The 26468-nt window shown below is 37.2% G+C and overlaps 1 protein-coding gene across 1 annotated transcript in view; it reads left to right on the top strand.

Annotated features, from left to right (window-relative positions):
• Positions 1–26468, top strand: part of DARS1 (aspartyl-tRNA synthetase 1) — a 79441-nt gene that overhangs the window by 37641 nt on the left and 15332 nt on the right. Inside the window, exons 5-9 of the mRNA XM_003822817.5 lie at positions 4490–4592; positions 14152–14232; positions 15300–15359; positions 23652–23763; positions 25226–25360. Coding sequence (XP_003822865.1) covers positions 4490–4592; positions 14152–14232; positions 15300–15359; positions 23652–23763; positions 25226–25360 — 491 coding nt within the window. The remainder of the gene's footprint in view (positions 1–4489; positions 4593–14151; positions 14233–15299; positions 15360–23651; positions 23764–25225; positions 25361–26468) is intronic.

Genomic DNA, 26468 nt, shown 5'->3' on the forward strand with positions numbered 1-26468 from the left:
CTGAATTTCTACTAAGGTTGGCAACAACTGCAAAACATCAAGATACATCAGTGTTACTGGGGAAGGTAGTATGATTCCTGGACATTTGGGAAACTATTACTAAAGGGCCTATTATTTTCAGTTTTGTTTTTTTTTTTTCACAGAAACTATAAAGCAATCTAGCAGCTCATGAGCTTCTAAGAATGAAAATGTATTATTTCATAGTGAGCTAATGATGCATTCTGAGATATTTAAATTTAGTTCTAATTTGTCAGTCTGTAACAGAACTGTCTAGTGCAATAATCATTAAATGATCTTATTAGCTATGTGATGGTAGTCTAATTACTTAACCTTGTAGAGTCTCAGTTTTCTCATCTGTAAAATGTTGATAATACCTACCGTGTAGGCCTTTGTGAAGCGCAAATGAGATAGTGTCTACCTAAAGCACTTCACACAGAACCTGGAACATAAAAGGGAATTGCTAAAGAAATAATAGAAATAATACTTTAGGGATTTAGTTGTTAAATCTCTTTTCTTTTTTCTCTTTTTTCTTTCTTTCTTTTTTTTTTTTTTTTTTTCTGAGATGGAGTCTCGTTCTGTCACCCAGGCAGGAGTGCAGTGGCACAATCTCTGCTCACTGTAACCTCTGTCTCCTGGGTTCAAGCAATTCTTCTGCCTCTGCCTCCAGAGTAGCTGGGGCTACAGGGCCACGCCACCACACCCAGCTAATTTTTTTGTATTTTTAGTAGAGACTAGGTTTCACCATGTTGGCCACGCTGGTCTTAAACTCCTGACCTCAGGTCATCCACCCACCCCGACCTCCCAAAAGTGCTGGGATTACAGGCATGAGCCACCGTGCCTGGGCTAAAATCACTTTCATTTGAGCTATAAAAATAAAAGTGTGTTTGCCAGGCATGGTGGCTCACGCCTGTAATCCCACCACTTTGGGAAGCAGAGGCAGGTGGATCACTTGAGCCCAGGAGTTCGAGACCATCCTGGGCAACATGACGAAACCCTGTCTCTACATAAAATACAGAAATTAGCCGGGCGTGGTGGTGCCTGCCTGTAGTCCCAGCTACTCAGGAGTCTGAGGTGGGAGGGTCACTTGAACCTAGGAGATGAGTTTGCAGTGAGTTGATCCCAGTGATTCTTCTCTATATGCTCAGGAGGACTCGTCAGAGTCAAAACCTGATACTGGGACCCAGCAGCAAGAGATAAACTGCTTTTTCTCCCGATTTATGTCTCCATTTATTTGCAAGATGGTGACCTCTTTGACTGGAGTTGTGTGCTGTTAAATATTTTTTCACGTATCTCCTATACAAAAATTATACCTTCACCCTTGATTTTCAGATCATCTACGGTAGCCATTTCTCAGGGTTTATGATTCTTGTTCTCTACCCCAGTGCTCTCCAAAGTGTGATATGCTCAAGATTACCCATTGAGGGAAAGAAAATAATTCAACTTCCTTCATTCCGCCTACCCTTTCTTCCCTGCTTTTTTCTTTTATCTAAAAGGATGAGAATGAATTTGAGTTTTTCCAACAGTTAATTTATACATAAACACTGGACCCATAACTTGGATTGCTTCTCAGAAGGTTACATATCACCTATAGCATGTGAGGTTTCTGAAGGAAGATTGTGGGATTCCAGTAATGAAAAGAAGCTAGCAGTGGTACCCTCATTCTCCTCTCTCCTCCCTTCTTTCTTCCCCTCCCCTCCTTTCCTCTCCTGTAGATATTATGCCATCTTCATATACAATGTCAGTTAAAATCATATAATCAGACTCTTTCTACAGTCAGTAGAATTTTATTCTTCTACTGGCAGTAATGTACGCAAGTATTCCTGTCTCTCTTGTTTTGACTCTATTTTATATATACACACATAAAACCCTCGGATAGTCTGACCCTTTTTCACAAATGGAACCTTTTTGATTTTAATGTTTTTTCTTCTGAATTCACTCATGTCTACAGTAAGACAAAAATAGATGTAGATACAGATGTAGCTGTATAGAGATAATAGGGCTAAATTGTCCAAAATCATGGAATAGTTTTACTAATGTCTAAATAGGTTATGATTTTTAACAGCTGCATATAATAAGGGGAAATACTGAGATTGGAAGGGTTAAAAAAAATTAACTGTTCTCTATGTCTGATTAATCCTGCCTTCTTTCCCGTTGATTCAGTAGAACAATTTGTAATTGCAGAAATTTATAATAGCTTTGGCCCTAGCTTAAGAAATAGTTTGTGGTTTCAGAAGTTAATTTGTAAGTTGTTTTGTCCTGGAAACAATGTTCTAAGTGGTAGTTGTTTTCTAGACTAGCTGATCTAATATTTTAGCACTCAGTACTACGAAATTAAAGTACTAAAGGTAGATATAGTTCCATGTTTCAGGTCCTGGGTTAAAAGAGTCATCTGGTACTTTTGAATGAGAAAGAAGAGGGAATTTTTTTTTGCTTTAATTGGACCTACAGCCAGCCCTGGGCAGAGTATCTTTGACTACATTCCACCTTCTTTCTAGAAGGATACTAGCATGACTCTCAGTCCTTAAAAGTAGATGTGTTTGGGCCGGGCGCGATGGCTCATGCCTGTAATCCCAGCAGTTTGGGAGGCCAAGACGGGTGGATCACCTGAGGTCAGGAGTTCAAGACCACCCTGGCCAACATGGTGAAACCCTGTCTCTGCTAAACATACAAAAATTAGCCAGGCATGGTGGCACATGCCTATAATCCCAGCTACTCAGGAGGCTGAGACAGGGGAATCACTTGAACCCGGGAGGCGGAGGTTGCAATGAGTCAAGATGGAGCCACTGCACTCCAGCCTAGGTGACAGAGACAAGACCCTGTCTCAAAAAAAAAAAAGTAGATGTGTTTGACTTGAGTTGGCTTGAAGAAGACTGTCTGATAATGGAAGGTGCAGAGGGCCAGCAAATGCCTTCTAATAGGAGTCAAAGTTTGTGAGATGAGGGGACCAAGGGGTCAGGGATATAGAAGAAAGGTAGCAGAGTGGACCTCTACTTGGGACAGGTCAGGTTGCTTGATGAAGCAGTACATTGATCGATACAGAGGAGAAAACCTTCCTTGTGAAGATGTGTGAGATAAGCAATAGAATTCTCACCAGGCCTGAGTATACACTCAGTTATCACATTTACTGGTAGGTGGCAGTCAAATTGAAGATAGATTCAGTTCAGTGACACTAGATTGCAAGTATTAGAAAACTTTATAACAGTCCACTGGAGCCTCTTGATCCCTTCAAGCCTCAGAAGAGCCTTATCTTAGTTCACCAACTACTTCTTTTGCCATAATAAATTCTGAGTTTCTTCAGTAGTCAAGATTTTAGCTAGGTATTAGGTGATAGCCCCAGTGCAGGAGACTTACGAGAGTACAAGAGATATGCATGCTGTTGATTTTTTTTTTTTTTTAAGTTAGTTGGTAACAGACATACAGATTTCTAGGCAGTGTAGCCAAGTGACATAAACAATTTTCTTTCTTAACTACTCTTCACCTATTATCCTCATTTTGATCCTTTTTCATTGAAATGGATTCTGGTGTTCTCTTGTTTAAAGTAAGTACTGTCTGGTTTCTGGAATGTCTAATTGCACCACAACTACTAAAGACCCAAATCCTCATCAGAATGAATAGAATTTTTCCATGAAAATTAAATCTTATCCTTTTCATCAACTATATTGTGATATACTTTGTCAGTACAAGAATATACACAAAAGTAAAACTGGTACATTTTGTATGGGAATCACCATTTTGGAGTATACATTTTCTTCCTTGGTTATGTACTAGTGATTAAAAAAAAATCATTGTGTTTAATAAGCTACTTTATAAATTTTGTATTTTAGAATTTCAGTGTCTGGTGTTCAGAATTCAAGTTATTATAAAAATAAGCTGTCCAGGAGATGCATTTATTTTACACTCATCATATATTAAACTTCATATAGGCACCCTTTTAAATGGGAGTACACAATCCAATAATCATAAATCCGATGACGGAGTATACTCAGAAGCTAAAGGTAGTGAGGATTTAATTGCAAAACAGCACGCTAATGTCCTCTTATTACCTTAAAATCTTTTCAGTTGACCGTCTTCTATTATTTAATTCCATCACATACCAGTAATTGCATTTATTGAAGCCAGTATTTCTCATTATAGGAAATGCTGATCTTAGTGATTCTCAAAAATAGGGAGGGAAATGTTCTTTAATAAATAATTAAAAGACTTTTTACTACTTTTCCCAATTCGGTACTGGTTTTATTACCTTTTATGTCCAGAGTATTTTATAAGTGGTAACTAAATTATGGCATCTAAAAAATCATCTCTTCAAGGAATCTCACAAGGTATGCTACGTAATAGCTTATTCTAAGTAGGTTAAATAGACTGGCTTTATCTCAAGTGGCTTACTGTATTAAAAAAGAGTTTAACATATTCAGCTTTACTGCTGAAACACCAGAGGAGTTCTGACACCTCTGATGAGATGATTCAAGTTGGGAATTTTTTCTCTCGACAGCATCAACAAAGAGAGCATTGTGGATGTAGAAGGTGTTGTGAGAAAAGTGAATCAGAAAATTGGAAGCTGTACACAGCAAGATGTTGAGTTACATGTTCAAAAGGTAACTTTTTTCAAAATATAAAATCGCATATAGAAATAGATTTGGGTTCTAATAGTTTTCATGTCAAATTTATATGTTCTTACTAATTAATGTAAAATACTGAGGTTTATAAATTAGTTACTGAATCAATTAGCTTTTGTTATATAACAAATCACCCCAGTACTTAGTGACTTGAAACAACAAACGTTTATTTGCTTACAATTCTGTGATGCACCCAACTGAGATAGCTCATCTGCTCCATGCAACATTGGCTGGACTCACTGATAAATCTGGCACATCTCTTTCTGTGGCTTCCTCTCATCCAGCAGGCTAGCCCACATATGTTGATATTCAGGTACCAGGAGGGTTCCCAAAGGCAAGAGTGCGAAACCCTAAGAACAGACACTTTTCAAGCTTCTACTTGTGTCACATCTGCTAAATATTCCACTCGTCAAAGTCACACAGCAAAACTTAGATTTAAGGGGTAGAGAAATAGATTCTAGCCCTTGATGGGAGGAAAAGCAACATGATTGCAGGGGAATATACATGGAGGAGCAAGAGGAAGTATTGCAGCCATTTTTGCAAACAGTCTACCACAGCCACATAGGGAAAAATACAAAACACATCTGAAAAACTACTCACCAATATAAGTGAATAATAATGGACCTATCTTGCTATAAGTTTTTTGATGATGTACTTTTATTTTATTTTTCAGTTTCCATTTTTTACTTTTTCTTTATTTTTATACTTTAAGTTCTAGGATACGTGTGCACAACGTGCAGGTTTGCTACATATGTATACATGCGCCATGTTGGTGTGCTGCACCCATTAACTCGTCATTTACATTAGGTATATCTCCTGATGCTGTCCCTCCCCACTCCCCCCACCCCACTACAGGCCCTGATGTGTGATGTTCCCCTTCCTGTGTCCAAGTGATCTCATTGTTCAATTCCCACCTATGAGTGAGAACATGCGGTGTTTGGTTTTCTGCCCTTGTGATAGTTTGCTGAGAATGATGGTTTCCAGCTTCATCCACGTCCCTACAAAGGACATGAACTCATCCTTTTTTATGGCTGCATAGTATTCTATGGTGTATATGTGCCACATTTTCTTAATCCAGTCTATCATTGATGGACATTTGGGTTGGTATCAAGTTTTTGCTATTGCGAATAGTGCCGCAATAAACGTACGTGTACATGTGTCTTTATAGCAGCATGATTTATAATCCTTTGGGTATATACCCAGTAATGGGATGGCTGGGTCAAATGGTATTTCTAGTTCTAGATCCCTGAGGAATCACCACACTGACTTCCACAATGGTTGAACTAGTTTACAGTCCCACCAACAGTGTAAAAGTGTTCCTATTTCTCCACATCCTCTCCAGCACCTGTTGTTTCCTGACTTTTTAATGATCGCCATTCTAACTGGTGTGAGATGGTATCTCATTGTGGTTTTGATTTGCATTTCTCTGATGGCCAGTGATGATGAGCATTTTTTCATGTGTCTTTTGGCTGCATAAATGTCTTCTTTTGAGAAGTGTCTGTTCATATCCTTTGCCCACTTTTTGATGGGGTTGTTTGTTTTTTTCTTGTAAATTTGTTGGAGTTCATTGTAGATTCTGAATATTAGCCCTTTGTCAGATGAGTAGGTTGTGAAAATTTTCTCCCATTCTGTAGGTTGCCTGTTCACTCTGATGGTAGTTTCTTTTGCTGTGCAGAAGCTCTTTAGTTTAATTAGATCCCATTTGTCAATTTTGGCTTTTGTTGCCATTGCTTTTGGTGTTTTAGACATGAAGTCCTTGCCCATGCCTATGTCCTGAATGGTAATGCCTAGGTTTTCTTCTAGGGTTTTTATGGTTTTAGGTCTAACGTTTAAGTCTTTAATCCATCTTGAATTAATTTTTGTATAAGGTGTAAGGAAGGGATCCAGTTTCAGCTTTCTACATATGGCTAGCCAGTTTTCCCAGCACCATTTATTAAATAGGGAATCCTTTCCCCATTGCTTGTTTTTCTCAGGTTTGTCAAAGATCAGATAGTTGTAGATATGCGGAGTTATTTCTGAGGGCTCTGTTCTGTTCCATTGATCTATATCTGTTTTGGTACCAGTACCATGCTGTTTTGGTTACTGTAGCCTTGTAGTATAGTTTGAAGTCAGGTAGCGTGGTGCCTCCAGTTTTGTTCTTTTGGCTTAGGATTGTCTTCGCAATGCAGGCTCTTTTTTGGTTCCATATGAACTTTAAAGTAGTTTTTTCCAATTCTGTGAAGAAAGTCATTGGTAGCTTGATGGGGATGGCATTGAATCTATAAATTACCTTGGGCAGTATGGCCATTTTCACAATATTGATTCTTCCTATCCATGAGCATGGAATGTTCTTCCATTTGTTTGTGTCCTCTTTTATTTCATTGAGCAGTGGTTTGTAGTTCTCCTTGAAGAGGTCCTTCACATCCCTTGTAAGTTGGATTCCTAGGTATTTTATTCTCTTTGAAGCAATTGTGAATGGGAGTTCACTCATGATTTGGCTCTCTGTTTGTCTGTTATTGGTGTATAGGAAGGCTTGTGATTTTTGTACATTGATTTTGTATCCTGAGACTTTGCTGAAGTTGCTTATCAGCTTAAGGAGATTTTGGCCTGAGATGATGGGGTTTTCTAAATATACAATCATGCCATCTGCAAACAGGGACAATTTGACTTGCTCTTTTCCTAATTGAATACCCTTTATTCCTTTCTCGTGCCTAATTGCCCTGGCCAGAACTTCCAACACTATGTTGAATAGGAGTGGTGAGAGAGGACATACCTGTCTTGTGCCAGTTTTCAAAGGGAATACTTCCAGTTTTTGACCATTCAGTATAATATTGGCTGTGGGTTTGTCATAAATAGCTCTTATTATTTTGAGATACGTCTCATCTATACCTAGTTTATTAAGAGTTTTTAGCATGAAGGGCTGTTGAATTTTGTCAAAGGCCTTCTCTGCATCTATTGAGATAATCATGTGGTTTTTGTCTTTGGTTCTGTTTATATGCTGGATTACGTTTATTGATTTACATATGTTAAACCAGCCTTACATCCCAGGGATAAAGCCAACTTAATGGTAGTGGGTAAGCTTTTTGATGTGCTGCTGGATTCGTTTTGCCAGTATTTTATTGAGGATGTTTGCATCGATGTTCATCAGGGATATTGGTCTAAAATTCTCTTTTTTTTGTTATGTCTCTGCCAGGCTTTGGTATCAGGATGATGCTGACCTCATAAAATGAGTTAGGGAGGATTCCCTCTTTTTCTATTGATTGGAATAGTTTCAGAAGGAATGGTACCAGCTCCTCTTTGTATCTCTGGTAGAATTCAGTTGTGAATCCATCTGGTCCTGGACTTTTTTTGGTTGGTAGGCTATTGATTATTGCCTCAATTTCAGAGCCTGTTATTGGTCTGTTGAGGGATTCAGCTTCTTCCTGGTTTAGTCTTGGGAGGGTGTATGTGTCCAGGAATTTATCCATTTCTTCTAGACTTTCTAGTTTATTTGCATAGAGGTGTTTATAGTATTCTCTGGTGGTAGTTTGTATTTCTGTGGGATCGGTGGTGATATTCCCTTTATCATTTTTTATTGCGTCTATTTGATTCTTCTCTCTTTTCTTCTTTATTAGTCTTGCTAGCAGTCTATCAGTTTTGTTGATCTTTTCAAAAAACCAGCTCCTGGATTCATTGATTTTTTGAAGGGTTTTTGTGTCTCTGTCTCCTTCAATTCTGCTCTGATCTTAGTTATTCTTGCCTTCTGCTAGCTTTTGAATGTGTTTGCTCTTGCTTCTCTAGTTCTTTTAATTGTGATGTTAGGGTGTCAATTTTAGATCTTTCTTGCTTTCTCTTGTGGGCATTTAGTGCTATAAATTTCCCTCTACACACCGCTTTAAATGTGTCCCAGAGATTCTGGTATGTTGTGTCTTTGTTCTCATTGATTTCAAAGAACATCTTTATTTCCGCCTTCATTTCATTGTGTACTCAGTAGTCATTCAGGAGCAGGTTGTTCAGTTTCCATGTAGTTGAGTAGTTTTGAGTGAGTTTCTTAATCCTGAGTTCTAGTTTGATTGCAGTGTGGTCTGAGAGACAGTTTGTTATAATTTCTGTTCTTTTACATTTGCTGAGGAGTGTTTTACTTCCAACTATGTGGTCAATTTTGGAATAAGTGCAATGTGGTGCTGAGAAGAATGTATATTCTGTTGATTTGGGGTGGAGAGTTCTGTAGATGTCTATTAGGTCCGCTTGGTGCAGAGCTGAGTTCAATTCCTGGATATCCTTGTTATCTTTCTGTCTCATTGATCTGCCTAATGTTGACAGTGGGGTGTTAAAGTCTCCCATTATTATTGTGTGGAAGTCTAAGTCTCTGTAGGTCTCTAAGGACTTGCTTTATGAATCTGGGTGCTCCTGTATTGGGTGCATATATATTTAGGATAGTTAGCTCTTCTTGTTGAATTGATCCCTTTACCATTATGTAATGGCCTTCTTTGTCTCTTTTGATCTTTGTTGGCTTAAAGTCTGTTTTATCGGAGACTAGGGTTGCAACCCCTGTTTTTTTTGGTTTTCCATTTGCTTGGTAGATCTTCCTCCATCCCTTTATTTTGAGCCGATGTGTGTCTCTGCATGTGAGATGGGTCTGCTGAATACAGCACACTGATGGGTCTTGACTCTTTATCCAATTTGCCAGTCTGTGTCTTTTAATTGGAGCAATTAGCCCATTTACATTTAAGGTTAATATTGTTATGTGTGAATTTGATCCTGTCATGACGTTAGCTGGTTATTTTGCTTGTTAGTTGAGGCAGAAAAGCTGAAAATTCTAAAAATCAGAGCGCCTCTTCTCCAAAGGAACGCAGCTCCTCGCCAGCAACCCAACAAAGCTGGACAGAGAATGACTTTGACAAATTGAGAGAAGAAGGCTTCAGACGATAGATAATAAACTTCTCTGAGCTAAAGGAGGATGTTTGAATACATCACAAAGAAGCTAAAAACCTTGAAAAAAAGATTAGATGAATGGCTAACTAGAATAAACAGCATAGAGAAGAACTTAAATGACCTGATGGAGCTGAAAACCATGGCACAGGAACTACGTGATGCATGCACAAGCTTCAGTAGCCAATTTGATCAAGTGGAAGAAAGAGTATCTGTGATTGAAGATCAAATGAATGAAATGAAGCAAGAAGAGAAGTTTAGAGAAAAAAGAGTAAAAAGAAACGAACAAAGCCTCCAAGAAACATGGGACTATGTGAAAAGACCAAATCTACGTCTGATTGGTGTACCTGAAAGTGACGGGGAGAATGGAACCAAGTTGGAAAACACTTTTCAGGATATTATCCAGGAGAATTTCCCCAACCTAGCAAGGCAGGCCAACATTCAAATTCAGGAAATACAGAGAACGCCACAAAGATACTCGAGAAGAGCAACTCCAAGACACACAATTGTCAGATTCACCAAAGTTGAAATGAAGGAAAAAATGTTAAGGGCAGCCAGAGAGAAAGCTCGGGTTACCCGCAAAGGGAAGCCCATCAGACTAACAGCTGATATCTCGGCAGGAACTTTACAAGCCAGAAGAGAGTGGGGGCCAATATTCATCTTTTTTTTTTTTTTTTTTTTTTTATTTTCTTTCTTTTTTTTTTTTTTAAATTATACTTTAAGTTTTAGGGTACATGTGCACATTGTGCAGGTTAGTTACATATGTATACATGTGCCATGCTGGTGCGCTGCACCCACTAACTCGTCATCTAGCATTATTTTCATCATTCTTAAAGAAAATAAATTTCAACCCAGAGTTTCATATCCAGCCAAACTAAGCTTCATAAGTGAAGGAGAAATAAAATCCTTTACAGACAAGCAAATGCTGAGAGATTTTGTCACCACCAGGCCTGCCTTACAAGAGCTCCTGAAGGAAGCACTAAACATGGAAAGGAACAACCAGTACCAGCCACTGCAAAAACATGCCAAATTGTAAAGACCGTCGATGCTAGGAAGAAACTGCATCAACTAACGATGATGTACTTTTAAAGAATGATTAATTAACTAATTCTTAGTCTTATAATAATTACTTTTCTGATATTTTTTACAACATAGAGAAGTCAAAATAAATAGTACCTTATTGGTCTTATATTCCAACAGTAGCTTCCTTTTTTTTTAAACAAGACTTATCTCTGATCTGTTTTTTTCTCAGGATTAAAAACTGAAAGAGCTCATTATCATTGACTTAAAATACCATAAGTGTCACTTGAGGTCAGGAGTTCAAGACCAGCCTGATCAACATGGCGAAACCTTGTTTCTACTAAAAATACAAAAATTAGCCAGGCGTGGTGGCAGGTGCATGCAATCCCAGCTACTCAGGAGGCTGAGGCAAGAGAATTGCTTGAACCCAGGAGACAGAGGTTGCAGTGAGCCAAGATCGCACCACTGCACTCCAACCTGCGTGACTAAGTGAGACCCCATCTCAACAACAAAAAAAACCATAAGTGAATTCACACATATTTAGTACTATTGAAATAACCCTGCCAGTTTGAACCTACAGTGCTCAGATTTAGGTCTAGATTGTATCTACAATATACATCACTAAATTTCTCTTAAGGAGTAGTCTTTAAGACAGCATGGCCTCTTCCCGCCCTGATCCGTGTGCACATGCATGACCATATGTAAGAGTCAGGCAGACCAACAGGCAGACAGCTTCAGAGATAGGCCTATATGTACTTACTGATTTAAGAGTAACATTGTATTTAACTGGAATCTGTTTTCATGGAACTCTTCAAGATTTACAAAACGTTGTAATTTTTACTGACCTAATTTGACAAATGACTTTGTTGTCTTTGTGTAAGTCTCATCTTGAACCAACCCCACCAGGAAGTTTGTAACCTAGTAAAGACAAACTGACCAAAGAGTAAGAATAAAGATAAATGAATAAACCCATTTATGTTGACCAAGAAAGATAACTCCCACATCTTCCAAGTAACACATCTTTTTCAGTACTTGAATAAAGAAAATTTGGCCAGATGTGGTGGCTCACACCTGTAATCCCAGTGCTTTGGGAGGCCAGGGTGGGAGGATCACTTGACCCCAGGAGTTGGAGGTTACAGTGAGCTGTGATCACACCACTGCACTCTAGCCTGGGTGACAGAGCAAGACCCTGTCTCAAAACTAAAAAAAAAAAGTGTATGTGTGTGTGTGTATATATATTTCTGTTTTTTTACTAGAAGCAAATGTAGTTTTAAGATATTCTTATTGTCTAGATGTATGCAATGCAACATTAATAAATATTAGTAATAAATTTTAAGCCAGAAGAGCTTACAGAATTTGCCATAATAAAAATAATTATGAAGTATTTCACAAAGCATGAAGTATTACCTACTAAGTAGAATCTTACATAAGTAGTGACTTTGCTTTATCACTTATTTATTTATTCAGCCAGCAGTTACTGTTGATAGGTACTTTGTGCCAAGCACTATGTGAAGACTCTGGGGTCAGAGTACTCATGGTCTAGTAAAGAGGATGATGAATTCCCACTAGTTATAAAAGTAGAAGTAGCAGCTCTTCAGCTCTCCAGTTTGGATTGGAGATCAAGTTTCTGTTAACTTGTCAAAGGGAATCCTAGAATTTGGGTTTAGGGAGTGGTGACAAATAATTCTATTTTATAATAAGGAATACTAGAGTATCCTACACTATTTCTTGGAGTATCTAAGCTGAATGCCAATATTGATCTGCCAACTAGAAGAGTATAATTCCCTTTCCTGAAGTAACTAAATAAGGTATTTTTCCCGTTTGTGCTTTAGCAGGTTTTCCAGACATAGTTTGGGTTAACTAATATGGTAATATGGTTTTTAAAGGTAGCCAGAAAAACAAAAAGCAAAAAACTCTAGTTCAGTCTTTATGACCCAGTTGCTTTTTATCACTAAAATGTGAAATTAGCGTGAGTGAATATTGATGGAATTTTTATTTATTTATTTATTTTTTTTTTCAAGACAGAGTCTCGCTGTGTCACCCAGGCTGGAGTGCAGTGGCGGGATCTCGGCTCAGTGCAACCTCCACCTCCCAGGTTCACGCCATTCTCCTGCCTCAGCCTCCCGAGTAGCTGGGACTGTAGGCGCCTGCCACCACGCCCCACTAATTTTTTGTATTTTTTTTTAGTAGAGATGGGGTTTCACTCTGTTAGCCAAGATGGTCTCGATCTCCTGACCTCGTGATCCGCCCGCCTCGGCCTCCCAAAGTGCTGGGATTACAGGCGTGAGCCACCGCGCCTGGCCTATTGAGGGATTTTGACAACATAAAGGAACATCCTCTAGGGCATTTCCTAACCAGGAGACTGGCAGGAAATGAGATGTTTGTAACATGTTTGATGAGAGAGAGCAATGAAGGGGTACTTGAAAGGAGAAAGAATGAGAAAAGAAGTGTAGCAGAGCTGGACTGAATTTGGTCCTAGTGGTGGCAGTGGCAGTGGCGCTGGCCAAATGCTGTTAAAAATAACAAGATGGCCGGGCGTGGTGGCTCATGCCTGTAATCCCAGAACTTTGGGAGGCCATTGCAGGCAGATCACGAGGTCACGAGTTCGAGACCAGCCTGGCCAACATAGTGAAACGCTGTCTCTACTAAAAATACAAAAATTAGCTGGTGTGGTGGCACGTGCCTGTAGTCCCAGCTACTCAGGAGGCTGAGGTGGGAGAATCGCTTGAACCCGGGAGACAGAGGTTGCAGTGAGCCAAGACCACACCATTGCACTCCAGCCTGGGTGACAGAGTGGGACTCCGTCTCAAAAAAAAAAAAAAATGATAGCAAGTCATATGTTAATTGCTCCTTCACATGAGTAAAGTGTTTTCACATTTATTATTCTGTTTGATTCTTATAGCAGGCTTTATTTTAATTGAAGCTCTGAGATTAAGTGATTTCCCTAACAATAGCTTTTTTGTGTTTATGTTTGTTTTTGTTTCTGTTTTTGTTTTTTTGAGACAGGGTCTCACTGTCACCCAGGCTGGAGTGCAGTGGTGCGATCTTGGCTCACTGCAACCTCTGCCTCCCAGGTTCAAGTGATCCTTGTGCCTCAGCCACCCAAGTAGCTGGGATTTTAGGCACGTGCCACCATGCCTGGCTAATTTTTGTGTTTTTTGTAGAGACGGGGTTTCACCATGTTGCTTAGCCTGGTCTCGAACTCCTGGGCTCAAGTGATTAACCCACCACAGCCTCCCTAAGTGCTGGGATTATAGGTGTCAGCCACAGCACCAACCCCTAACCATAGCTTTTTTGACATAGCTAGACCGTAAGCCAGTGCCTACACCCCAGTCATTACTTATTACATTGGTAGGCATCTTAGAATTTACAAATAATTTTTATATATGTTATCTTATTTGACTGTTCTAACAACCATAGAGGTAGGCAAAAAATATTATTATCCCCATTTTAAACAAATCATCAAGGTGAAAAAACCTGTATCATCTTGTTTGATTTCAGCAAGTAGTTTCAATTAAAGATGTATGCAAACATTGCTTCATGCTTAAGTCAACTGTAGATTGTTTTTTAAGCAAAAGATGCAGATTTTGTGTGCCTTCTACTATTTTTGGTAATCTCTCACTTACAGATTTATGTGATCAGTTTGGCTGAACCCCGTCTGCCCCTGCAGCTGGATGATGCTGTTCGGCCTGAGGCAGAAGGAGAAGAGGTAAAAATTATACTTATGAAATATTATGCTTCCTCTGTATATTTAGTTTGCAAAACATTGAAAACCTGATGTACTAAGGGTGTCTGTGAATTGATTTTGAGCTCCATTGTTATTTAAACTTACTCTTAAAATCAGCAATTCTCAAACCTTTTGGTATCGAGTTGCCTTTTACATTATTAAAAATAATTAAGAACCCTACAAGCTTTTGTTTTTATTGGTATATATATCAATATTTACAGTATTGGGAATTAAAACATTTTTAAATATTTATTACTTTATTAAAAATTATATATACATTGCATACATGTTTGCATATGTAGTATTATGTAAATAATGAAGCTAATAACATTTTATGAAAAAATTACAGTTGTCCAAAGCAAAAAATAATTATTGTTAAGAGTGACATTGTATTTAGCAGTCCATTGCCTTAACCACTCAGCTCCCTCATCCTTCGGATGACATTCTGTTTATATAACCACAATTCTTTGTGATTTCTGGCTTAATAGACAACTAGATTCTCTTATTGCCTCTGCATTCATTCTATTGTGATAATACACATCATAGAATCTTTAGCAGACTGCTCAGTATACTCATGAAGAGTGAAAAACAAAAAGTATTATTATGAAAAAGTAAGTTTGACTTCATCAACTTCTGGAAAGTCTCAGGGACCTTCACTGCTCCCCAGACCACATTTTGAGAACCACTACTCTATGTCAGCTTTTATCTGTTCCTTCAACCTGGGGCTAGCAGGTTAAATCCAGGAATCAATGAAGAAGTGGGTGGTTAATTTTTCTTATATCCCAATAATGAGGCAAGGCTTTGAGGGGTGGAGGAGGGAAAGGACCATTAATATCTGTTCATTCTTTGTCTTCTTTCCATCTCTCTTTTAACGCTAACTTCTCTCTGGCCGCACTTTGTGTTTCTACCATTATCTGATTTTCGGGCATAATATTAACGTACACACATCCTACTCAATTAAAAGTAAACATGGCTTCTAAAAGTATTTTTTGTGCTCTTCAAAATATTAGTAAAATTTATTTTTTTCTTTTCTTTTTTTTTTTTTTTAGGAAGGAAGAGCTACTGTTAACCAGGATACAAGATTAGACAACAGAGTCATTGATCTTAGGGTATGCCTCATTTATTTATTAAGTGAAGCAATTATGCCGCATTAGAGAGGGGCAGGGATACCATACCTGTCTCAGGCTTATAAAGCTAAATGGTATTTGCCTGACTGTAAGTATGATAATACAGGAAACAATTTCCTTTTCTGACTGACCCTTCCCCTAAAAAGAATTGCAGGCAACAGGAGCGGTTAAATACTAGTTAACAGGATATTGACTTTCTTTGTTTTAAAATGACAAATGAATTTGAAGCCAGTAAATGATCTTGCTTCCAGGTGATATCTTTTTTAGACAAGTTATTCAGCAAGTAGAAACATAACCTTTAATATCACTACAAAGTTATGAAAAAAATTACATGCACATTTGAGATCAACCAGGTGGAGATGAGTAATTAATGCTTCAATCCTTTGAATTTGATTGGAGCACCAAATTAAAAATATAGAAGCAGTTGGCTCTGGTGGTTTATGCAGTAGTCTCATGGGTCTTCTGTTTCCCTTTCTGGTTTGGTTGCAAGTGAAAGACAGTTTAGTGGTTTCATCATTATTGTAGTAAAACCATTGCATCTTTCTTAATATTTTGACCACATCTTCCTTTTTTACTTAAATATTCTACTCAAGCTCAAATTTTTTGTCACCTTAAGAGTTCTTCTTGGCTATTCTACCATCATGTGAGTCTACCCTTATTATATACTCATGTTATTCCTAATTATTTGCTTTTTGTCTTTTACCTTTTCCATTTTAATTTGTATAGGAAAAGCAAGCAGTAATCCAAAGTCCTCTTGATACTACCTAGAAACCTCAGGTTTTTCATGTATGTTGGCCACAGGAGTGAGACATCATTCTTTATTTATTTGCCCTTGCTAGTTGTTCACACAAGTTATTATTGGTTTGTGCCTCTAGAATTTGACCTGAGGAGTTTTTGGGTTTTGGGTTGTATTGTTTTGTTTAAATTCATTGCCACCATTGAAAAATGGGTTTTCACATTAAAATGTGGATGACACTTCTTAAAAAGAGGAGAATCTGGAACATGAGCTAGCATGCTAGATGGGACATATACAGGATTCTTACACTGTCTTTTGCTTTGTCCAGCACCACCCAGCAAATATCATTCCTTTCATTCATGTTATTTGGCCCTTGCAAGTGTTCACATGCTTAACTCCTACTTTGACTTTACATTTTGGGAGATGTTGTGTACATTAGTAACTTTAAGTTTTTAAGCACCTTAGTTTCCTTCTAAACTACTGTCTTGGTTTGGTGCAGTGTCTCACACCTGTAATCCCAACACTTTGGGAGCCTGAGGTGGGAAGAATGCTTGAGCACACGAGTTTAAAACCAGCCTGGGCAACATGGCAAGACCCCTGTCTCCTTAAAAAATGTAAAAATTAGCCAAGTATGATGGCCTGCATCTGTGGTCCCAGCTACTCAGGAGGCTGAAGCAGGAGGATTGCTTGAGCCCAGGAGGTTGAGTCTGCAGTGAGCTATGTTTGTACCACTGCACTCCAGTCTGGGCAACAGAGCAAGATCCTGTCTCAACAAATAAAAAATAAACTACTATCTAATTTAGTCCCCAACTAGCTCTTTCATAGACTCTCAGCAAAGTCAAGGGTTAAAGAATTTGGAAATAAAAGGCAAAATTGCCATTCTTCTTCTATAATACAAACGTTCTAAGATATATCCTCTGTCAGGTTCTAGTGTAGCCTAACTTTTTTCTCGTATATGAATTGTTTTCTCTCTGAACTTTACAGGCAGGTGCCCTGATTAAAAATACTTCACCTTCCAGCCCCCAAGAAGGTTAAAGCAATTTTCATTCCTAGAAAAGTGAATTAAAATGTCTTTGGCACCCTTTTCATACATAGCACTCACATAACTCATATTCCAGATTGGCACGGCAAATTAGCTTCATCCTCATAGGTTAGCAGGTTGTTAGGAGGGTTTTCTCAGAACCTATTCAGGAGAGTTCCCTTTAGATCAGAATTGTCCCCTTTATTTCACCTCACTCTTAGGTACAGGTGAAGGTTGTCCTAGGAGTAAATGTTAGTCTTCCCTCTTGAGAATCATTGTTTAAGTACTTTTCCCAAATACAAATGGATTCGTTGGTTCAAAATTAGTCTATTTCTTTTATTTCTTTATCTAGACCCCCTCCCTGTACTATAGCTAGTCTACAAAATATTTATTATGTTCGTATTACAGGTTTCTTATACTGTGGAATATGTATTGGTCATCTTCAAAGAACACATCATTTTGTTGGGGAGATAAGACTAGTAGTGTGAGGTCTCCTTAATAGGGATGCCCTCCCTTGGGTTGCCAGGTAAGCATAGAAACTGAGCCATCTTTAAAGGTGAATCATCAGCTCTTTTTTGCTACTTGGTTTCACATGCCAAGGGGATAGACAATTCAGGACTCATGGGCATCCTAACCCTTGAGACCCCATGGCGTTCCTAAAGTTCTCTTTGTTTGCTAATAACACCACATTATCCTCAGTGCTACCTCTGAAATCACACTATCAAATAGCCCCTACTATGTAATTCTGTAACTTTTTTTCCTGAATGTTTAGGTCTATTTTGGCATGCAGGGATTAAGAAAATAGCTATCTGAGCATATATTTTATAGTTCACTAATGAACCCTACTTTGACCCTGTGGGTTAATGAATGAAAAGTATCTGCTATTATGGTGTGGTTTCATCTTATCAATTACATATTTTTGTTTTGAAATTTGTCACCTTTGTCTTCACCATTCTTTTCTCTTGGACAGACTGTTAGCCCCTTAACTCATGCACTTGCCTTGACTTAAGTTACCAGTCTGTCCAAGAGAAAAGAATTACATTCATGGCAAATGCCCCCAGTCAGGCACAACATACCATATACATAATATTCTTGATGAGCTTAAAGTAGCCACACAGCACTCAGGGCAGCCTCCACTAACTGATTGGAAATAAGCCTATTTGCCATATCTCCCTGAAACTTTCTATTAACAAAGCCACAAAACGCTTAAACAAAGAAAAATTAGATAATATCAATAGCCCATCTTCTAACACATTGCCTAGCTCATTACTTTCAATACATATTTTCCAAACTAAAAATTAAAATCTCAACTCTTTAAGAGAAGTTTCGTAATTTTGTAGTATAAGAGATTATCCTGGCAATGTAGTTTTGATGCCAATATATTGAAACTTATATGACATTTCAGTGGTTTTGCAGTGTTTTCCCAAGTATGGTACCTTTACCACTGAAGGTACACAGTGATTTCTGGGTGTTAAACAGATGAACATTTTTTATTTTAATAGCTATACAATATAACCAGCAAATAAAATCCATGTTTTCATGGATATTATTGCTTAGAGTTAGTTAAGTTTTAAAATGTGATTTAAAGGAAAATTTTAAGTACTAGTACAAGAGATACCCAGTATGACAGAAATGATAGTAGAAGGCAAAAGACAAGTTTAAGAAATGCTGGTTTGTGTCAGCAGTGGGCAGAAAATTGGGGACTCGGGGCTGCCATGAGAATGATAGGTGTTTGATCACCACAGCTATAGGAGTTCTTTGAAAGTAGATCTGGACATTTTGAAATAGTCAAGGGGAGGTGTCCTCAGGGATGTCATAACTGTTGACCTCAAGACCAATGCATCAGTTAGAGAAACATTTTAAGGATGCTCAGCACTGCTATGTATCACAGGGTCCCTCCATAGGACATACATACTTGATCTGCTAGCGTTTTTGTCATACGTTAGAATGAATGAATATGTGTTGGAATGTCTTGACACAGTTAACCTGAACACATACAGCTGGAATCCCCCTGTTGCAGTTGTTATTATATGTAATATAATAGCAATTGCAGACAGCTTGGTTTCTTTCTCACAGATATTCCTTTTGTTCAGTTAGAAATTCTACATAATTCTGGCCGAGCACAGTGGATCACTTGAGGTCAGGAATTCAAGACCAGCCTGGCCAACATGGTGAAACCCCATCTCTACTTAAAATACAAAAATTAGCCAGGCGTGGTGGCAGGCACCTGTAATCCCAGCTACTCGGGAGGCAGAGGTTGCAGTGATCCAAGATCACGCCATTGCACTCTAGCCTGGGCGACAAGAAAGAAATTCCATCTCAAAAAAAAAAAAAGGAAAAAGAAATTCTGCGTAAATCTGGCCAGGCATGGTGGCTCATGCCTGTAATCCCAGCACTTTGGGAGGCTGAGGCAGGTGGATCACTTGAGGTCAGGAGTTCAAGACCAGCCTGGCCAACATGGCGAAACCCCGTCTCTACTAAAAATACAAAAAAATTAGCCAGGCGTGGTGGCATGTGCCTGTAGTCCCAGCTACTCAGGAGGCTGAAATCACACCACTGCACTCCAGCCTGGGCAACAGAGTAAGCCTCCATCTCAAAAAAAAAAAAAAAAAAAAAAAAAGTTCTACATAAATCTGATTTTTTAAAATAATAGTTCCCTTTGGAATTAAATCAGGTATCATTTTAGAAATGTCTTTCCCACTGCCTTTTCTACTATCTCTCCTGACCCCTAGTCCAGCTTCACAGTAGTATCTCTGTAACCTGATAAACCATAAATGAACAGGAATTCTCTACAGCCATTAAAAGCAAAAGATATAGTGGGTATCTTAACTAAGATGATAACTTAAATAGGTATTTTTAAAAGCTACAAGTCTAATACAACATGGAAGTAATTTGTTGTGAGGATTGTAAGGCGCTAAGTACTATTAAAGATTGCTGTATAAAGTTTGGGTTTGTTTGAATTTTTGTCTCCTATCGAAATTCTTTCTCTCAACACCCTTACTTCTCTCCGTGTACCTGCCTCTCTTCTCCACAAAAGATATAATTTTGCTTTTTAGTGCTATGAGGACCTCAGGGAAAGGAATTCTATAAATGCAGAATATTGTTTTTCCCTTTATTTCAGATCTTTCACATAATACAGAATAGCAGTGTTTTAATTTTAATAACCATACTTTTGGGAAGTTTGCTATAGAATTTAAAAGTACTATTTTAATACAAGGAATGTCAAGCTTTTTTAGAACTAAAGTTCAAGGACTGGGTTTTTCGTTTTGCTTTTCTAAAATTAATTTTTTTAAGTGTAGAAAAATTAGTTTTCTGCTTTCTATTTAGTTTATCTTCTACCTCATGCCCTCTGTAATCACCGTTATCATCTAACACCTAGCCCAGTACTAGGAGGCATATAATAAATATTTGTTTAATGAGTGAGGAGGAAGTATTTTTTTTTTACATATTATGGAATCATTAAAATATTTGTTTGACCCAAAACAATTTTTAGATTTAAACATTAAGGAAACTAATATTATTAGTATGATTTATAACTTAAATGATAAAGAAGGCCTTTTTCCTGTTCATTTAGGTATCTTAAGGTAAGGGTAAGTATAGTAATGATAAAGTAAATATATAAGGTATTTGTACATTCCTTGTCAATTGAAAATAAGGTTGTTATATATTTGCATTGAAATTAACATATGTTGCATTCATTTTATGTACTATAGTTTAGAAGCATTTAATTTGAGATAGATTTAATATATAATTACCCTATTAAACATACTTTTCTTTTGTTATATACACTCTGTAATCTTACTGATAAGTTGGATCATTGTTGATTTTTACCTTAACCGTCAAATTCTTACACACGTGTAGAAGTCAGTTGTAGTAATCAATATGTAATAGGGAAACAGTTTTAAAATGAGTCTATAAAAAACCGATTTTGTTTCTCTTTAGATGTGTTCTACGCAAGAGTGTCTTGTTTTGATCAGGAGAAGAAAAAATACCATTACCATTTCTTATTTTAACTATATTGTGTTGTTCTCTCATGTAATGATAATGCTTTTTGAAGGAGGAATAAATGTAGAAAGACAACCCAGCAGTAGGTACAAAAAGTTTCTCAGACTCTGATGCAGTCTGCTTAGTACTCTTCCTCTGCTAAATTAACTGACTAACCTGGGCCTGAGGACATTATTTTCCTCTGAGCAAAGTCAGAGAGTTTACAGGATACTAATCTTACCCGTTTGTCTTGTTCCAACCAGCAGAGATAGCTAGTCTGAATTCGCTCGCACAATGTGATTCTGTTTGCAGTAATGGGTATTCTTGCTAGTAAGATACGTAATCAAAATAGTTGAAGATGTATTTTGAAATATTTGTTTTTCTTCCTTGTTATTTACTTTTAAAGAACATCTTATATTTAGTAATTCCTTTTTGTTTAATTCTTTTCCCATCTACCCCTGTGATTGGTGGTTTTCAAATTAAACCATTTAAAAGCTAGAATCTTCTAGAAAATATTCTCCAGTATGTAAATCCTAGGTGGAAATTAGGATGTATTAGAATTGTCATGTGAATAACTGTTCACTGTCTAATCAAGTAGGTGCCGTCTTCCTATTAGCAAGTGCCTTGAAGAAACTAATGACAAAAAAATCATTTTTCTTATATATGACAGATCCCCATAAATGTTACACATTAACATAGTTGTTTGTACAATCAGGAAGTGAAGAAGTACAGTTTTTTAAAAACATAATTGGTGAAATTTCTATTCATATTAAATAATCTATGACAACCAGTTCATAAGTTTAATTTCCATTTAGCAAGATGTTGAAGTGAGTTTAGGCCAGGCGTCGTGGCTCACACCTGTAATCCCAGCACTTTGGGAGGCCGTGATGAGCAGATCGCCTGAGGTCAGGGGTTCAAGACCAGCCTGGCCAACATGGTGAAACCCGGTCTCTACTAAAAATATAAAAATTAGCTGGGCGTGGTGACGGGCACCTATAATCCTAGCTACTCAGGAAGCTGAGGCAGGAGAATCACTTGAACCCAGGAGGTGGAGGTTGCAGTGAGCCAGGTTTAGTTGAACTAGCTAAGAGGCAAGCGGCAATAAAATGTATTCAGTGACCCTCTTATAGAATATATTCTAAATGAAATACATCTCTGTACATTTGTCAGTAACAGTGAAACAGCTTTTTGCTAAATAGGTCACTAGGTTTTTGAAAGCAGAAGATTATGCCATTTGTTTTGATTGGATGAACCAGACGTTTCTACTAAACCACATAATGTGAAAAAAATGCAAGTCTTTTTCTGTAGTTTAAATGTAGACATCTTGAAAATGAGTAAGTAAATAATCTAATAAATTATAAAGACCTTTGAAATGGTTTTGTTGTTTTATGAGAAACTATTGATTTGTAACTTTGAATGTAAGTTATAAAATAATGTTACTTAAATATGACCAGTTTACATGAATGTTTTTATCTGATCTGCAGAAATTCAAGATTATTTAAATATCATTCTTTAGAGTGAAAGAAATGTAATCATTCCATTAACAGTGTTTTCACAGGGTACTACTGTGTAAATGCAGAAGGGGTGAGCCCTTTGATATGGGAGAAGTAATTGAAATTCTCGTAATGAGACTAAGAAGACACCTTCTTCACCTAACTCAGTTATTCACAGCTAACTTAGTGGTTTGAGGTCACATGTTTTACTAAACACCTACCTAGTCATAGGATAGCTATTTTTTAAAAATATAATAAGCCAGGACCTAAAGATAAGAAGTCACTTCTTTTGACCAGAGAAGTGGACAAAAGTTAGTCTAAAGTAGAGATAATTACCTCTAGAGCTTTCTGGTCACCATCACAACTGATTGAGGCTAAAAGTAAATAGGAGGACCAGAGAAACTGAGAAAGAAAGGAGGGAAAGAGAGAGAATAGAAAGAACAGGCAACTGTGCTGCACAGTTGGAGCGCTACTATTGTTTTATGTACCACATTGGAAATCAGTGTCATGGGATGCCTACCCCTTTTATTGTATTTTTTTCTTTTTAATTTCTTAATCTAATTGAACAAATACACAAGTATCTGCAATTGTATTGTTGTAATGGTTAAAATAAAAATACATGGTTTTTATTCATCTATTGTCAAATACCAAAATCTTACTTAGAACATTAGTATGCTGCACAAACATTGCTATGTCTCACTTTATGGGTTGGTTGCCTTTAAAAAAAACAGACCATTCACAAGTAAGTTGTTTCACTAATTGTTAAGAAACATTTTTCTTTTATGGAATTCCTACAAATTAAAACATCTGCTCACTAAGGATTTCTGGTGAAATACCTTTATATGATCATATATAGTCATTGTATTCCAGCATGCCTTTTTGCCTTGTATTTATTCGTGTCCTTTTGTCTTCTCTGCAATTATTAGAATTTTAAAATGTTGAAAGCAAGAATTGTTAGGTTTCCACAGTGCCTAGCCCACAGAGTTAGTGCTTAGTAATTAAGTACGTTGATTTAATTAGATTTTATTACTGTCTTCTAGACATCAACTAGTCAGGCAGTCTTCCGTCTCCAGTCTGGCATCTGCCATCTCTTCCGAGAAACTTTAATTAACAAAGGTTTTGTGGAAATCCAAACTCCTAAAATTATTTCAGGTATGCTTCAAAATATTTCTCTTAATTTTTAAAAATAAATTTGCTCTCCCCAGAGTTGCTTTATATTAATAAAAATTTTAACTTGAGAATCCCAAGTGTCCATTAAGGTTTATTGCCATGAGACTACTATTTTGAAGACCATCTTACATAGCAACAATCATATATCACCAACCTTAATAAGTACATTTTCTTATTCCAGGAGTCCTTTTGTGATAATGATTGTAATGTGAGGCAGTAACACACAAAGCAAGATTCTTGTTACAGAACTTACACCAGGAACTACTTTCATTATATAGATTTCTTTTGAAATTAGTATTGCAGTTTTGTTTTGTATAAACTGCATTGTAAAATCAGTAAATACTAATGATGGGGAAATTTCCTTAATTCTTGTTGCCCAGGCTGGAGTGCAGTGTTGTGAATTCGGCTCACCGAACCTCCACCTCCCAGGTTCAAGCGATTCTCCTGCCTCAGCCTCCCGAGTAGCTGGGATTACAAGCATGCACCACCACGCCAAGCCAATTTTGTATGTTTAGTAGATACAGTGTTTCTCCATGTTGGTCAGGCTGGTCTCGAACTCCCAACCTGAGGTGATCCATCTGCCTCGGCCTGCCAGAGTGCTGGGATTACAGATGTGAGCCACCACGCCTGGCTAATTCTTATTCTTGTATGAGAATCTTGTCTTAATCATTTTACCCTTTTTAGATTTGTTTAACACTAGAAAGTGTGTTACAAATGGCATTTTGTTACAAATTCACAATTGAACATTGCATTCTTAATAATTAGAAAAATGATTATTCCAGGCTGGGCGCAGTGGCTCATGCCTGTAATCCCAGGAGTTTCGGAAGCCGAGGCGGGTGGATCACGAGGTCAGGAGTTCAAGACCAGCCTGGCCAAAATGATGAAACCCCGTCTGTACTAAAAATACAAAAACTAGCCGGGCGCGGTGGTAGATGCCTGTAGTCCCAGCTACTTGGGAGGCTGAGGCAGGAGAATCGCTTGAACCTGGGAGGCGGAGGTTGCAGTGAGCCGAGATCGTGCCACGGCATTCTAGCCTGGATGACAGAGCAAGACTCCATCTCAAGAAAAGAAAAATGATTATTCCAGCTCCTGGGGAAATTTTTTTAAAAGAGGAAAAATGATGAAGAATATCTTTTTTCATTTTAAAAAAAAATTTTAACAACTCCAAAGAGGCTTTAATAGTTTTGAAATTGATGCAGAAAGGGAGCATATATATCCACAGAAGTGAAATAAAAGCATAGCCAAAGAAGTAAATCTGGTTTAAATATAAACTATTTAGAATCACATAGAAGACGATGTATATAGACTATGATTTAGCCACAATTCTTCATTTTCCAGTTTTTGTTAAAGTGAGTTACCTGAGTATAAACTTTTTAACTAGAGGTTTGCATTGATAAGCTTACAATTGATTATAATAATATAAATATAAATGTTTACCTTTCAGCTGCCAGTGAAGGAGGAGCCAATGTTTTTACTGTGTCATATTTTAAAAATAATGCATACCTGGCTCAGTCCCCACAGCTATATAAGCAAATGTGCATTTGTGCTGATTTTGAGAAGGTTTTCTCTATTGGACCAGGTAAGATTTTGGCCATTATGTTTTATCCAAGTTAATTAATTATACAGCAGTTATAATTTTAGAAACATTTTACTTATATAATGTACAGACACTTTGAAAGCTTAAATTATTTTATCTGCTGACTACACAAATGCTAGACTTTGAGTTAGAGATAATATATTTGGGTAGACATTTTCTTAAAAGTAATAATAATAATAATATGGTCAATAGTACTTTAAACAGTTGAGCATCATTCCATGTGAATACAATTATAAACATATGTATTCTTACAGAGGAATGCTGAAGAAAATTTTTATCTTGAGAATATGTCATTTTAAAAATGCGTTTTTTGAAAATATACACCATCTGAAATATACCTAAGTATATATTTTAATATACCTCAGTGCAGTTAGAACAGAATTAGCTCCCATTTGGACTCTTTTCAGCTCCCTATCAGCACTGAAGAGCGGGTAGTTGCAGTGGTCAAAGAAATATATGTTTTTGTCCTTTATAATTTCTTACTCCTGTAAGTTTACAGTGTACCTCTGTCTAATTTGCTATCAATTTTATTCCAGAGCTGTTCTGTTTCACTATTTTGTTTGTATTGTCCTTACTATTGGTAATGTGCTGATGTCCATTAGAAACTACTAACAAATATGTTATATTTAATAAATTATATTAATATGGTTTTTAAGAAATGTTTGCTAAAAGTCAAGCACAGGCACATAATCATGTGGCAAATTCTTTTTTGAAGCTAATTGTAAGTGAAAAGCCAGTGTTACTTTATTTAACACTTACCAAGTTATTTTATATATGTTTTTTGATACCTTAATAAAAATTAAATACTTGCTAATAGAGAAACTGGCAAGATCCTTAAGGGTCTTAATTTTCTGAATTTATTAACTAGTTATTTGTTGAACACCTGCTGCTTATATAACCTTGTGCTAGGTACCATGTACATAAAAGAAGAACCAGCCAGCACTTCTCAAATGTTAATATGCACACAGATTACCTGGAGATCTTGTTAAAATACAGATTCTGATCAGTAAATCTGGGGAGAGGTCTGAGATTCTGCAGTTCTCACAAGTCCTGGGTATTGTTGATGCTGCTCATTTCCAGATCATGCTTT

This window comes from Pan paniscus, chromosome 13 (assembly GCF_029289425.2).
Source record: "Pan paniscus chromosome 13, NHGRI_mPanPan1-v2.0_pri, whole genome shotgun sequence".
Lineage (NCBI taxonomy): Eukaryota > Metazoa > Chordata > Mammalia > Primates > Hominidae > Pan > Pan paniscus.